Consider the following 16,683-nt stretch of genomic DNA (forward strand, 5'->3'; position numbering starts at 1 on the left):
CTCTAAAATGTGCGTTCAGGAAACTAAAATGACCTGTGATTGCTGGCATGTCCCTCACGCTGCGCTGGGAGGTCAGGGGTCACATGGCAAGCGTCTGAGCTCCGATAGAGAGCTCAAACACACTTAGACATGTCAGTCAGCTGTCTCATACAACACATAATGTCCCCAGTGACCCAGGATTTGTGCATTCATATGCAGCTTCAGAGTGTTTTTGTGCCCTTTGTTTGTCTCTGCTTAAATCACTTTTAATCCTTCAGTTAAAACCAGGTTCATTAGGCCCCAAGTGGCTAAAATCTGGAACGCTGATTAGCTGGAAGCTGATGTAAGTAAAGAGAACACAGTGCACAAACCTAGCATGAGGTGCAGACATGAATTAGTATTCAATGCCAAAATAATTAAGGACTGGTTAGGTGCTGACAGACAATCTAAACACTGAGAGTAGAGATCAGTATTCAGGCCTGCTTTCCAACCCACACCGACTATTTCAGAGATCAAGGATGTTCACCTACTCCTGTTTTTGCTAGTTTTCCAATGAGACAATCTGTCAGGTCAGTAAAGTTAAGTCATCTCCAATTAGCAGTTCTCGTATTATCATAAGATGAATGTAGGGCTATTTATCCATCTAGACTGACTATGTACACCTACCAGGATACAGTATTGTGCAAAAGCCTTGACTCACGCTGATTTTTTTTTTTCATATTTTGGTTTAAAGGACTTTCTTGTATTTTTTTAAAGTGCTCTGGAAAAGTGCTTTCAGGACCTGAGGGATGCATCTGGCCCTTCAGTTCATCCATCTACTCAGAAATGGTCTTAGTGAAGGAAAGGCTGTCAAGAAGCCATTCTTAAGGAAGGGAAACAGGGTAAATGTTGTTCAATGAGCTGTTGGGTTCTGCCATATTAAATAAAGTGTTGGAATTAAGGTTGATTGCATGTGATTATCCTTCTAGAAGGATATAGTGCTGTAATGTCTCTGTGTGCATGTCCAGCAAAACAGGATCTGCTGACTAATAGATGGGAATCAACCACACACAGATAAACAACAGGAACAGTGCCGGACAGACCTGAGCACTGGTTGAGTTTACAGTAAAGCATCCTCTCAAACACATGCCTGCTGGCTCGTAAATCTGCTCCGTTGGCAGATGTTTTGTACAGAGCATCTCCCTGTGAATGCAAACACAAACTCGTGCACATACACACACGGCCTGAGGCAACTGTATCAGTGTGTCTGCTGACAAGCAGGGCCTCTTTTGCAGAAGTGTGTGTAAGTGTGTAAGTACAATGTGTGCATATGTACACTTACGGCCACTTTATTAGGTATGTCCGGTCAGCTGCTCGTTAATGCAAATATCTAATCAGGCAATGACATGGCATTAAACTCACTGCATATAGGCATGTAGACATGGTGAAGATGACCTGCTGATGTTCAATCAGAGCATCAGAATGGGGAAGAAAAGTGATTAAAGTGGCTTTGAATGGAGCATGGTCGTTGGCGCCGGACTGGCTGGTCTGAGTCTTTGTTCAGTCAGTTCTAAAGTTGGATGTTTAGGAAGACTGAGATGAGGTTTCACTGTCAAGCCAAATAAAAACATTTCCCTTCACTTTCAAGATTTGTTTTCACTGAAGAGTCAAATATCCCCCAAACTGAATGGACAGCAGAGAAATCAATGAGCACAGGAAGTGCTTCTGCTTAAAAAGAATAAATACTAAAATCAATGATTTCGCAGACTTTCCTGTGCGCGCTTTTTTTTCTCTGTGTGCTCGCTTGTTTCCCCCCTCTTCTGTTTCCCTTCATCTTCCAACTGGTTGTGCCAGATGGCCACTCCTCCCTGAGTCTGCTTCTGCCAGAGGTTTGCTCCTATTTAAAGGTATTTTTTCCTTCCCACCGTCTCCAAGTGCTTGCTCAAAAGCATTTTAAAATCTAATACTGTAGGCTCTTTACCTCAAAATATTAAGACCCTTAAGGTGACTGTTGTTGTAAATATACCTAAATAAAATTGAATAAACTAAATTGAATTCAGAACTAATGATTTCTGCCTGGTCATTTGGTTTTTCTTTAATAATTCTCCATAATTTTACAGTACAATTTTTCAGATCCTATCTGAAGAGTCATACAATCATAAAGCATTTGCTGTCATTCTTTCTCTTATCTTTTATCCGTTGCTGTCTGTTAAATAGATACACACCCTGTGGCCTATTCCACAAAAGTGATTTAGTGCTGCTTACACAAAGATCACAAACCTCCAGCTCTCCAACAATCTGGTACAGGGTGCAAGTTTCTTTTGATTAGTTGAAGTTGCAAGTATGATGTAGTTCCCCAGGATGAGACACAGTGGCAATCACATGATCAGTTTATGGTTTCACAAACAGACTCAAAGAGGTAATTAGTACGTGTCAGATCCGTGTTTTGTTTTTTTTTCCCTGTGAATGAGTGACTGTACAGTTCAAAAATTACACATTTCATTTCTGCATAATTTTATCTATGTGACATCTACCATTTAACCAGTACTGCATTAATATTGCAGGCGTTGATGCAAATAAAATGCATTGGTTTTTATTTTTATGTTTTATTCTTAAGAGTGCATTTAGACAACTTTGGTGCAATGCTTCCACTATAACCTCTAACATTATGTAACAGTGGGTGTTGACAGAGACAAAAATATTGCTTTAATATTAAATATTTTTTAAAAGCATCAAATAAGGTCAAAAGTAATTGTGAAATGCCATTTTTTTTTAATGTTTCTTTCTAGAATTCCTCACATCATAATACGATATCTATGATCTGCTGTTTGTTCACTATCAGCTATTATCCGCACAGGAAACACCACCTGTCCTGCTCGATAGAGCCAGAGCTCTATAGTGTTACCGCAGTCCTGTGCTGTCGGTCAATGACACCGACTTACGTAATACTCCACAGTAACAGAGAGCGATCAACGGAAGCTGAAAAAAAAGCAATGTTTAAGTTTAAGACTGCCCATAATCGGATGAGTTACAATAAGCAGCGATTAAACCTTTTTTGCGGATGAATGTTCTAAACTGTTCAAAACTTTTTAAGCTCCTGATGACTCATTACCAGCAGGGAGGGGTTTGATCAGTCCCAAAGTCCTTCTGCAGCATGACAACAACCCTGAATATGCAGCTAGTCTTTTTATGACTCAGTGATGAGAAGAACAAAAGGGTCTTGCAACAGATGCCACTGAGACCACATCTCTGGGATCACACAAAGACGCAGAAGACACTCAGAGAGCCTAAATCCACAGAGGAACTGTGGCAAATTCTCCAAATGCACAAGAGTACCGAGGAGATATTCTTGGTACACAGTAGGAATCTTTACCTTACTTTTGGTGTCTTAAGCTTCTACAAAGAATATACTGTATATGGATGTACTTATGCACGTGTTGTATGTGTGGATACTGGAGTGGTGGAGTCCACTTACTGGGGCTGGTGATGCCAGAGGCCTCTCTTTCCGTTCTCCTTGCTCGACCGCTGGAGGTTCGTGCTGTAGATAGCGAGAAGGAAAGAAGGACAAATGAGTAAAATCTTCTGATCTGGAGTGTGGAATTAGTCAGCATTAGGAAAGATATATTGCATTGCTCACAACTCTGGACCACAGCTATGGAGTATGAGCAAAGATACAATAAAGTCAGCACAAAACCATGGTGTGTGGTTACATTCTGAAATAATAAGCATCCTTGGTGGCAGGTCTGGTTTCACAGCTTGCCCTGTTCTTCAAAAATGGCAAAGGACAATTAGGAAAAGTCTGCTATTTAGCTCATATTTACCAGTGTGTCCATTTAATGGCCACATTCAAAATGACACATCTGAGTGGATTCGCCTTCCCCTTCGGGAACACCTGTTGCCAGTTCAGTGGTGTTTCGGATAGACAAGCACCAAATGGAAAACCATTACTTCACATTCGTTGTGAGGCCAAAATAATCTACAGTTGCTATTTGGAAAAACAAAGTGAACCAAAGTTTGAAAGACTGCTATTATTGTCCAACCACAGAGAAGAAAAGCCAGACTCTTTAAGAAAAAAAAAAATTAGTTTGTCGTTTGTTACTGGTTTTATAGTTGTCTGGATGAAATAACCCAGAAGATCGAATCTGCAGTTAGGAGAATGTGCGTGAAAGAATGAAACTGCATGACACAGTGTGACAATTCTGCTGCAACTAGTCTTCATACTGTGGGTATGCGGCCGATTGCATGATCCGTTTGCATGTAAAGAGAGTAAATTTGTGCTGATGAAGCAGGCAGGTGGGAGAGGCGCCTTGATGGCACATGTGTTTAAATTTGGCAAAGCCAGAAAAAAAAAGGGCAGAAACAAAGCAAACTTCAAGAGGTAAATTAGAACAACAGACAAAAGTACAAATCAGTATAGAAGAATCTGCAACTTGCAGCTCAAGTTATGATCTCTTGATCCCACTAAGTGTTTTCTCCAGGATCCCGTATGCTTGTCTTCTGGAAAATAAGAGCTTATTCATACCCATTCATTTTTTTAAAATCTAACAGCGATCTCAGTGTCAACAGCCTTGTTCCACAGGATGGTAGGTGTAATAATCAGAGGAATGTTACTTCCTCTTGGCAGACGGTCCACTGTGTTACGCTGAAGATAATCTCTCATTGATCGACTCTGGTGTGTGTGTGTGTTCAGTGCTGCTGAATCACCAGGAGTTGCTGGTGGCAGACTGAGCTAAACAAGCGCACAGCTGTTTTCTGCTCAAACAGGTGATTCAGCTCCTCTAGAAAAACTAGCATGGTTATTTTCTGTCACTTATATGACAAGTGACTTCAGCCATTGAGTGAATACAGCATATTTTGTTACACAGTGACTGCTGTACAGTAACACTGAATTTACATGGACCAAATGAAGGAATAATGAATATAGACTTAAAGCGCAGACTCTCAGGGGTTAAAAAAATATTGCATTAATCACAGATGAGTTATGACCATTTTTATACACACAAAAATAAAGCTGTTGCCAACCAGAGACTTCCCAGTTGGTATGGCTTCTTGACAGCCACCCTTCCACTGAGACCATTTCTGATGAGGCTTCAGTGAACAGTAGCCAGATGTGTCTTTCAGATCCTGTGTCAGGTCTTTGTTGGATATTTTCCTATTTCTTAAGGACATGAATTCAGATACTGTTCATCTGCTGTATATTCCCCTGCTGTAGTTTTTTTTAAAGCCTCCCACTTGTTCTTTTGTCATTCAGTTATCAAATTGAGATATGCCAAGTTTTCAGCTAATAGCTCTTTAGGAATATTTGCTGGTGCTGCAAAACTACCATTTTATGCCTGTCAAACTGTTATCTTTGACATTGTTTGTAGATTCAACTAAAGAAAGGCTGCTCATAACAAAGGGCCTTGTATGTGTAGACACATCATTGTTCATCCCTTGAGTTAGGTGCTTTTTATGCTTGATGATTCATAGGTCAGCGTTCAGTGGATTAAACAAACATTCCTCTGAAAATGGTCAGGTACAATGACTGGAGTGAAAATGAGTGAAAAAGCAGCCAATGTCCAAAGAAAAATACTTTGAAAAACCTTGAGTCTGGAGAACTGTTGCTCAAGACCACTTTAAAAACTTAAATTCAAGTCTGGCTCCTTGGGAGCAAAATATAAAGAAATGAGGAGTTGCTTAAGACTTTTGCACAGCGCTGTACACTGTTCAGAATCCTTGCACGCAACGACTGCCTGAACCCATATACATAAGAAAATATGGGTTTCCTCTGTTGTGATGTTTACTGCAGTTGTCTTCGGTTGCTATTTGTTTGTGGGTCTTCCTGCCTTCAGTTTTTTTCTTCAGAAAAGCAAACGCTCTGAGATCAGGTGACTGTATGTCAGTGTTTTCACTGCGCCTTTCTTTAATCATGGAAAGGATGCTTTGATCATCCACCGCTGTTTGCTGCTCACACTAAAACCACATCATCTTTAACGGTATTTTATGTGTAGCCAGGTTTAAATACATACACTCCCAGTGACTGCAGACTCTTGTTCAACATCTTTGAAGTTTTGGTTGTGACAGCGCTGCAGCATTTACTTGACACAAAATAAAGCATAAGAATTATAGCGGTTAATGATGAAAATGGCTTGATAATAAAGTGTTTTCCTCTGGGGTTCTACAATGTCATGTAAACAAGATGCTACATCTTTCTCATATCAACCACACACTCATTCTTCCCTCCACTTCCTTTAAGCTTCTAGACGTCTCCTGTGTTGACTCGGTTAACGCTGTTCAGATGAGGTAGTTCATCCGGTGGCTGATGATTCAGTTGTCCCATACTGCTTTTAATTCTTAGAACTACTTCCTTCCACAAATTAGCGTACAGCATGGGCTTCATTTGCCTCTAACAGTGCCAGCCAGCACAGCGGTTTTCCTGCACTGTTGTCTCTGATGAACACAAAGACAGCTGGCCTGAGGGAGAGAGAGTGAGTGTGCCACTTATATGACTGGAACACATGAGTAAAGCCTTTGTAATATGCGAGTGTGTGCATGTAACACAAGTTTGAGGTCATTCATTCCTTAGCGTGGAAAGTAAATACAGGAAACTGCAATAAGCAATGATGAAGTGTGCAGCCTTTACTTTCCTTTACTTCTGAATAACAGAAACACTGATTAATTTCTACTTGGCCTAGCATATGACAGCCTGTATAGGAGGGTATCTATTGTATTTTATATATTTTCAACTTTAGTACTTCAGACTCGTGGTATGCCATGTGAAAAATATCATATCTGAGTTTTCATTATGTAGATGTGAGTAACGAAAACAATACGACTGTTTTGTTGGCATAAATGGTTACCATCTGTAGATACACACTCTTTAATATTACAGCTGATTTTTATTTACAGAAAATCAATAATCAGACCCTTCAACTACAGGCTCTGAACCCCTGGGTGTCCTTGGACCCCACTTTGAGAACCATTGCTCTACACAGCTTGCAGGTGTTTCTGCACTGGCTTCCTTAGATTTCAGTTTAAAATCTTGGTGATGAGACCGCCACCTGTATTGCCTATAGTCTTACCCGCACCCATTATCCTCCAGATTTCTGCCGCACTGTCTACTCAGCTAATCACTCACCTCCTAGTTGCCAGATTGTCTAGTAGTTAAGCAGTTTTCTCAGGTGTTCTCATGTTTTGTTTTTAACCAGTTCTCAATAGGTTTTTGTTCTGGTGTAGTTCTTGTTTTCTCATGGTTGGATTCAGCCTCTGTTTTTGTCCCTTCGCTGCATTGTTTGCCTCACTGAGCATCTACCCTTGCCTTGTATTTCAGATTTGGATTTTGAACCTTCACCTGCTCCTCATAACTCAAGATCTGGCATAGATTATTATAACCATTTCAGAACTGATTTACTGTTTTATTGTTTTATAGTAAAACTCAAGCTATGGTGAACATAAACAGTGCTACTTGTGGGTTCAGTGTTGATTCAGGGAGGAAGTCTCTGAAGACTCTTTAAATCACCAACTTGGCATTCAAGACTGATCATTTGCTTAGAGTGCAAATCATTAATCAGCCATTATGTTATGTGAATGTGTGCACAGAGCTTCAGGTTTATGGAGTCAAGTCTATCAAGCCCCACGGCTAAAAAACATGTCTGTGCCTATTTATTCTTAGATGCACACACACACACCCTTGCAATTCAACCTCTGCATCAAATGGACCAAGCAACAAATATCATCGCAACAAAGTAACGCAAAGAAGCTGCAACGAAGCGGCAAAAAGCTGCTTTGAAAACCTGGCATTTGGCATAAAGGTGATATAATTCGGTGTGGTTTAAAGTGAGGGCAAAGTAGTGACAGACATACAACAAATATGCATTAGCTACTCACAGTGAGCTGAAATACAAAGCAAAGGAGGGACATCTGCCAAGTTTAACTCTACGCTGGTGCAAGTGTGTCTATGTGCAGAATCTGTTGCTGTGCCCTCCTGCACAGTCTTGTCAGGGGGCCACAAATATATACGTATACATGCACACCCCCCCCCCCCCCCTCCCCCTTTAAGGCAAGTTGTAATCATCTGAGGTCATATTTGCTGTTTGACACTATGTGCCATGGAGGCCAGTGCATGCACATAAGAATAGAACCAGTGTTTGCACATTGACAAATCTGTGTGCGCTTGCAAGCTTGCTTTAAAGTGACCGATGTCAACACACAGTGTTTAGTGAAGCTGAGTGTGCGTTTGTGTCAGGTGACGTGTAGCATGACCGGCAAAGTGTACGGCTACGCCTGGACAAATGTGTCAACTGATTAGTTATTGGTGTCAAATGACAAGAGAAGAATAAACAGAGAGGAGAGGGTGCAGCACTTCAACATACTTAAAACACAAGAGCAATCATACACTCATACACACACACACACACACACACACACACACACACACACACACACACACACACACACACACACACACACGAAAGGCAGAGTAGAGTGATTTACAAAATACATGCTGCAGTGCATGCTCCGTCTCTGTCGAGCACCTGAGATTTTGGTGTTTGCTAAAGGAGGCTGTGCTGTTCATGTTTGCACAGCAGGACAGAGGAGGACATGGACCATTGACTTTCTGAACAATTCAGATCCTTCAGTTCCTGAAAAACAATCAACAGCAGTTAATTATCACTGTTGCTTGGATTTGTTTTTTAAACAAGGAATTATTTGGTGCTGACTATGATCTGTGACAAAACGTCGACCTATTTAAGGCACTCATATGAGCCAAACACTGACACTGTCTGATTCTGATACTACATCACAGTATATCAGTGTTCCAAAATAAAGTCATCCACGTAACAGAAGAAGTTGGGACTACCTTTCACTACAATTTTGAATTGTACCACCAGATCCGTGTCTACTTAATGCTCCTATGTATACTAATTGGCCACTTTATTAGGTATACCATGCTAGTAGAGGCACTGCTCTTCTGCATACCTCGGCTGTAACAAGGTTTTTGAGTTACTGTTGCCTTACTATCAGCTGCAAGCAGTCTGGACAGTCTCCTCTGACCTCTGACCTCTGACATCAACAAGGCATTTTCACCCAGAGAACTGCAGCTCACTTGATAGTTGTCTACGTGCCTAAATGCACGAGTTGCTGCTATGTGATTGGCTCACTACATATTTGCATTAAAGATCAACTGAACAGATGTATCTAATAAAGTGTCTGGTGAGGGTATTATGTTGTGTATACAGTGTGGATTGTTCATTGCTTCTTTTACTACCATTTTGTGATTACAGTGTTTAACGCTGACAAGCACATGAATTCCAGTGCACCCGCACTGCCCTGTACTTGTGCAAAAAGCTAAAATATTTTCAATGTGTTGTGTTTGCACACCTGCATCAATTATTGGATGGTTCACTGGAGAAGTTGATACTGCAAGTATGAACATAAGCTTCTTTTTTTTTTTTTTTTAAATTTAAATTATGATGTCAAAAAGGTTATGAACACTAAGCCCTCCCTTCCTCTGTCTCTCTGCCCACCCATCTGCTCCATTGTGTTTTATGGCCCTCATTACAAATGCTGAGGGCATGCTGCAAACACAGAGTTTCACAACTCTGCCTGTGAAAGAGCAGGGAGTGGATGAAAGAGGGATGAAGTGAGTGAGTACAAGAGCTAAAGAAAAAGAAAGCAAGACTGACTGAATGGCTCCACATCCATATTTCAAGATTGTTTGTAAAGCTCAGGTGAGACCTTTACCTGCCTGCAGCCTTGGCAGCTCTCCAGCAAGGACCGCACTGAACAAACCCACACACTGGCAGACTCATACACTCACACGGACACACATAATTTGGGAAAGACATATGCCATGATACTGAACTGGAACCTACCCAAATGAATAGCCACTGTTCTGGCGCCAAAGGAATAGACTGACAACACCTTTTCCTACCTCTTCTGCACTCATCACATTCATTGTAAACCAACACCACTTTGCCAGACACACAAAAGCTTCTCTGTACTCCTCACAATGACACACACAAGTCGGCATTAAATCATATTAAAAGTGCTCTAGACAGCATACTCCTGCAGTTTATAAAACAATACTGATGTGGTAGATAAGGATCACCCTTCCTTCTCATGGGGCTGTTAAAAGCTGCGGAGTTAGTCAAATAGTCTGTAGAGCTTTATGAGTTGAAGCCTCCCCCAGGAAATGTGTGTCACAGGTGAACAGCTCGGTGAGTGACTGGCTATATAAGTATTAAGGACCTCAGTGCCCGCATGTTTGTGGGGTTTTTCATGTTTATATGAAGGACTAAAGCAGAGACAACTAAACAAACACAGTCACTTCATCTTAGCGCTGAGCATTAAGCATCGTGCGGTCAGTACATGCGGGTGTTCTGGTGTTTGTGTGTGGGCGTGCATGAAAGTTGCAGGTGACATGTAAAAAAAAAAATTAAAAATGAAAAGGAAGAAAGAAAATAATTTTATCACCTAAAATAAAGCTGATCAAACTGAAACAGAAAATGAAAGCAGATGTAATCATCTTCCAGTAATGTTATAAAGAGTGACTGTCTCGGATACTAATTTGTAATAAAAGCAAGACTTTGAACCAACAGCACAGCTTGCATGCAGGTAACAAGCAATATCTTGCTAATTCACGAGGGCTTTGTCACTCTAATAGGCTCTCTGAGCAGATATGAGTCACTAACATTTAGACTGATTGCTACTTGCAATAAAATATTTACTCATGTCATGACAGGATGAGGCTGCTCCTGCCAAAGAGAGGAGTTGCTATCTGTTGCATGGGCTACTGAACAGCATGCTTTCCACACTCCCCCATATGGATTTTTTTTTTTCTTCGAGCCTGTATGTTAACCAGATAACAGTGCAGTAAAAATCTGAAATTTAAACAAATATATGTGAGTGTCTGGACTTTATCATCCTAATACCCATGTCTAGATGTCAGCGCACATGTTCCTCCACACATCAGGCTGTCTCAGAGCCTGCCATTATCTTTTTACAGGCTCTCTCCTGGCCCCAGGCCTACAGTACAGGCGGTCTGTTGTATCAGTTCACACCCCCAGCAGCAGCCAGAGTCACAGAGCTGCATTCTTGGCTGCAGATGATAAACACAAAGCAGAGTGGACACTTAGGGGCAGGCTCCATGCACTTGGGAGGGGAGGATCACGCACACACAGCATAGAGGCAAGACATAAAATCTAGGTCTCATCACCCTGGACAGGGCGCCGATCTGTCACAGAGCTAACGCAGAGAGACAGACAACCATTCATGCTCACATTCACACCTGCTGTCAATTTAAAATCACCAATTAACCTAACCTCACTAAGTGCATGTTTCCCAGAGAAAACCCACACAGACACAGGGAGAATATGCAAACTCCACACAGAAAGGCCCCACACTGGATCCGAAACCAGGACCGTCTTGCTTTGAGGCAACGGTGTGAACCACTGCGCTGGAGGATTTTAAATTAAACCGTCTGACAAATAACATTGCTTTCTGTACAGTTAATTTTACTAAGAAGAAGTCTATGCGCTACTTTTGGTGAGCATTTTCTCAATCTGTTACTTAGCACTAATTAGCAGATATCTGTGTCTGTGCAATGGAAGTAACAAATTTGTCACTTCTGGCTCCAAAAAACAATAAGATGGAAATGGTCATAAATGCCTGAACTGAGCAAAATTAGCCTTCACTAGCCACTTTTTTTTTTTTTTTTAAATCAATGTTTTGCGTGGTAAGGTGTTCTTACCACGCAGAGTACTGTACATGCATGTCCACATATTCCAATACCTTATGTGTCCATTATTCACAGGCTTCCAAATTGAGGGTTAGACCATCACCGGCATGCTCCTCCAGATGACAGGGCGAATATGTCTCAACACAGTTTATAGCTTGACTTTCAAGTTGCCATCAAACAATAGCTTTAGGCTCTGAATCAAAGCGTGGCTCATTCTCCAGTATAAACAGGCTAAAAGCTATAATGGAGTGGAGAGTGAGGTCTTTGTCACACAGGTGAGAGGAGTGGAATTTGAGGTGTTTTGACATAAAAGCACACGGCATGAGGAGTGTATGTGACTGTGTGTACTTTAGTGTGTGTGTGTTGGAGTGGGCTGTTATTCAAACAGGTTACTAATTGATCCAGACAAATTGAGGGAGTGGTGTACAAGCCAGGGATTGGCTCCATGAGGGTCATTCAGCTGTGCAGGGTTGCATGAGAGAAAACACAGACACACACACACATTTCTTTACGTAAGGTCTTGAAGTCAATCTTCAGATGAACCAGATACATATTGTACTTGTTTGTGTCTATAAGAATATTTGCGTACAAAATATACACACACATGCTGACACACGAGTCCACCTTCCTCTGTCAGCGTCGCCCCTCCACATCTCTGTTGCTTGTCTAAACACCACTACGCATTTGTGAGGAAGGCCTTTCACACACATCAGACTTACAAACACACTTTGTTATTAGACTGTTCCACAAGTGGGAGCTCTGACAAAGAATGTGACAGCTCCATGCATGTCACATGGCAGAGAATGAAAGAGAACACACACACACACACACACACACACACACACACACACACACACACACACACACACACACACACACACACACACACACACACACATACGTAGAGGGAGAGGAGGAGGAGAGGAAGCATGACCCAACATGTGCTTGGCTCTGATGGAAAACCATTGGACGCTCCATCGCACAAAGGCTCAGGGAAGAGGAGCCGGGAAAGCTGGCATTCCGCAGGATAGAGTTGTGTACTTTGGACTGAGCCACTGCTAAGAGAGAGAGGTTTCGTGTGTGTGTGTGTGTGTGTGTGTGTGTGTGTGCGCACGCATGTGTGAAAGGAGGGGGTGGGGGTGTAGAAGATGTAGGCGATAGTAGGCAGTGCCTAAAAAAGTAGGAGGAAAATTAAGTGGAAAGCTGGAGAAGAACAGCAACAAAGAAGGTGAGAACAGGGGTTAAAATGATGTCACGTTTGCATATATGGCGTATTTTTCTTAGGACTAGGGACTCTACAGTTAAAGAAGCATCCTTGGTTCAAGTCTCACAACAGCCATAATCAGGTCCAGCCAGTCCCAAAGTAAACTGAACCACTGAAGTTGTTTGATGCACAGATCAGATCACTCTTCGGGTATTAGTTGGGAGGAGTGAAAGAACTGCACCGTAAAACTATCAGTCAAACAGATTAACAAGCTGACATAATTTGACTGTAGGCTATTGTAATATTTCACTATGAATTAAATATGCACAACCTGTTTTGGTGACACACACAGTAGCATACATCTTGCTCTTCTGACCATGAAAGAAACTCACATTTAAAACAAAAACAAAAATAAAAAAGCGGGGTTGGATCTGTGCACCACCTTTCTGTCATGATGTCACAGCCTCCTTGAAGGGTAAAGTCTGAGAGCCCAAACCTGCAAGAAATGTTTTACAGCCACACCCACAGATCCATGTGTGGGCCCTTTTTCTTTTGCAAAGGGGGAATTCAAAAGGAGCATAACGTGGGTTATTAATTGTTAGAGCTGTTTAACATTTACCTGAAACCATGTCAGTATTTCTCCCTCTTTTTCCATGAGTAGGTGCCAGTGTGACTGGCACCTACTCATGGAAAGTTTACAAGGGCCGTCTCTCTGCAATCAAGCTGTAAAGGTTTGGTGATACCTAAACAAGATAACGCGTTCTTGAACGCTGTCACTTTATTTAAGAGGCAACACTTACCTGGATATGCAGATTTCCTCATGATTGTGTGTTTCCTGGTGGTTTAAGCGGTTCCTCACTTTGACAGTCTAAGCCCTTGATTATCCGCTCTGATTTCTCAGTATGTGTCAAGTTCACGTTTGCATCCGTAACTTTTCCAGGGAGTTTCTCTTTGTGCGTCTCTTGTTTGGCACTCCTGGACAGTTCACTTTAAAAACCTAACCAAACCAAAAAAGCGCTCCTGGTGCAGGTACTATTCAGTGAACGTGCTAAATTTATTCTCGACTTTATGTCCAACTCTAACTACTTGGGAAGACACTCTGCTGGAAATGGATACAATCACACCTGCGCTCCTAGCGCACGCCCAATCCATGAGCGGGAGTGGTTTACTGTAACAGTGCGGGCTTTCACCTATCAAAGCTCAGAGGTGGAATAATTCAGCGGGATGTTTGGGGAGAGAGGCTGGGGTGTGGAGAAGAATTAGCTGAAGCAAACTGACTAATGAACCGGGTGGTAATCCTAAAACTCACCAGTGCTCAGAGGGTCACTAATCAAAAACCTACAAACCCCTCTATCGCTCTCTTTTTTTTGCGTGTAATAATTTATCAGTCGTTGGCATCTTACACATACACCACCTCAGGCATTGTGTGGGCCGCCGTGTGTGTGTGTGTGTGTGGGGGGGGGGGGGGGGGGGGGGTATTTAGTAAGGATGTGGCCGGGTGGCGCGTGGAGGCGGGGGTTGGGGATTGTTGTAGTATAAATCTTTCTCTGGGTGGAGACACGCGTGCAGTCTAGCCCACATCAATTCAAACACTCAGCTGCGCCCGTGAACTTTAGCCTCTTGAAATTCCAAATGTCAAACTGCAACAACCTGTTTCGTGTTCATGGGACGGGACTGCACATCCTGCCGCAAAGCGCTGCACATCTGAGCTGCAGAGACCTCTTGTGGCTGCTGCCTGGGCTTCTAGGCTCCTCCTCTTCTTCTCGGGAGTCTGCTCTTATGTACTACTTAACAATATTATTATATTTTTATTAATATTACTTAAATAAGGCATTGCCTAGTATTTCTGGCGGGTCTGAAAACTGAACTCTTTAAATCCGTGATCTCCACTGGGTTGGATGGGATGAGTTTAGGGTTACCCCACGTGTTTAGTGTAAGGATTGAATTGGCTCGTGGTGGTGGTGGTTGGGGGGGCAGGATTGAGCAGTATGGTTAACATTTATTTTAACATTTAAAATTAAGTGATATCTATTCGAAGCTTGTTTCTGTCACTAAAAAACAAAAAAACAAAACAAAAAAAAAATCGCCATTTGTTGTATTACGTATTTCAAAATTTTGTGTTAATAACTCAAAATTTCAGCTGTTTTTTGCTAGAAGGCATTCAAAGGTTTAAAAAAAACAGATGACAATTTATTCACATTTGCTCTACATTGCTAGCTCGCTGATACTGTCACCATCTGATTTTGAGTGCACATGCATCGTGATATCTGCTTTCAGGTAACAAGGAAATGACTTTCACAGAGTTTCCTGATTGGCAGCCCTAACTTGAAATTTTAAGTTATCAACACAAAATTATGGAATACATAACTAAAATTTTGACTTATTTTCTCAAAATTTCAACTTATTTTCTTAAAATTTCACTTTTGATTTGTTTCTAGAAATTTTGGCTTAGTAACTCGAGATTTCAAGTTATGGATGGCAATTTTTTTTTTTTTTTTTTTTGTAGTGGTAAAAACAAGTTTCCATAGATAACTAATGGAAAATGAATATTTTCATGATGCCCAAAATCTCCGTCTGTCTGTCCGTTTGTTCCTTTGCCCGACAACTGCATCTACACAATCAGGATTTAAGCCACTAAACTTGGTACACAGCTACACAGTAGATACTTAAATGTTTGTAGTAGCCTTACAGTACCATTGGAAAGGTTTATTTATTGTGACAGGTTTCACCTCTTAATATTCGCAAATTTAATTTTCATAAAGAAAATTATAGGGTATAACTCAGACTCTTGGGTCCTAAAATGTGTTTGTCCTACAGCGGCCAACCAGGATTATGTACTTGAATTGGGAGGGGTTGGAAAGCAGAATTCAGTAGACTGCAATCTCCAATCTACTGACATCTAGTGGTGAGATTTTCCACACTGTACCTTTAAATATACTAGTTTAAATAAAGTAATGATAAAAAAGTGAATAAAGGAATGGTTGTAAAAGCTTGTTCAGAGTATGTTGAACAGTTGAATTGTTTGCTACCAGTATGGATAAAAAAATATTTGTTTACATAACTATACTAGCTAAATTGTTAAATAAAATTAATTAACTAACTAAATGTAGGGCTAAACACAAAATTGTTCACTAACCATAATGGATAAACTGTTGAAAGTGGTCACAATGACTTGGAGTTAAATGGTGTCGTAACTAAAAGTGGACAAATGGTTTAAATAGTAAGCCAGCTGCTATGGATAAATGGCTGAGACAGTATTTGAACCTGAGTTTTTAAGATATAGCAGATGAAAAAGATGGAAACCAGTGTTTTAAGTCATTTCTAAAGACAAAAGAAAAAACAGTCTGTGGGGAAAATGTCAAAGTTAACTTAAATGTCAACATGAGCATGACTTATGCCACTTATTTTGTCACTTAGTAACAAATTAATTACTTCTTGGAACTGACTTGCTGCTTCAGCAGCTGTCACTTTTACCAAAACTGTCCTTCAAAATATATTTAAAAAAAAAAAAAAAAAGGTTTTCAGAACATGTTTAAAAGCAGCTATGCTCACTCCGGAAGCATAACTTGCTGATGCTTTGCACTGTGCTCACAGTGATAAGTGGGTGAACATGCAACCTGCTCGACCCAGAAAAACATGAGTGACTGAACACAAAGAAATATGAGCGTGCACTGTGAACGACGGGGCCCCATCCCACAAGAGTTCTATTGCAAATGACTGTGTGGTTACATGTTTTTTTTTAGCACCATATTTTTGACAACTACGTCTTTAGAAACAAGGACCTGTAGAGCAATGTTCTTGC

The 16,683-nt window shown here is 41.1% G+C and overlaps 1 protein-coding gene across 1 annotated transcript in view; it reads right to left on the reverse strand.

Moving 5' to 3' along the window:
• Positions 1-13,967, reverse strand: part of LOC115784874 (septin-9-like) — a 97,497-nt gene extending 83,530 nt beyond the window's left edge. Inside the window, exons 1-2 of the mRNA XM_030736250.1 lie at positions 13,682-13,967; positions 3,434-3,496 (exon numbers count right to left, since the gene is read on the reverse strand). Coding sequence (XP_030592110.1) covers positions 3,434-3,496; positions 13,682-13,703 — 85 coding nt within the window. The 5' untranslated portion in view covers positions 13,704-13,967. The remainder of the gene's footprint in view (positions 1-3,433; positions 3,497-13,681) is intronic.
• Between the last annotated feature and the right edge of the window lie 2,716 nt (positions 13,968-16,683).

This window comes from Archocentrus centrarchus, chromosome 8 (assembly GCF_007364275.1).
Source record: "Archocentrus centrarchus isolate MPI-CPG fArcCen1 chromosome 8, fArcCen1, whole genome shotgun sequence".
Lineage (NCBI taxonomy): Eukaryota > Metazoa > Chordata > Actinopteri > Cichliformes > Cichlidae > Archocentrus > Archocentrus centrarchus.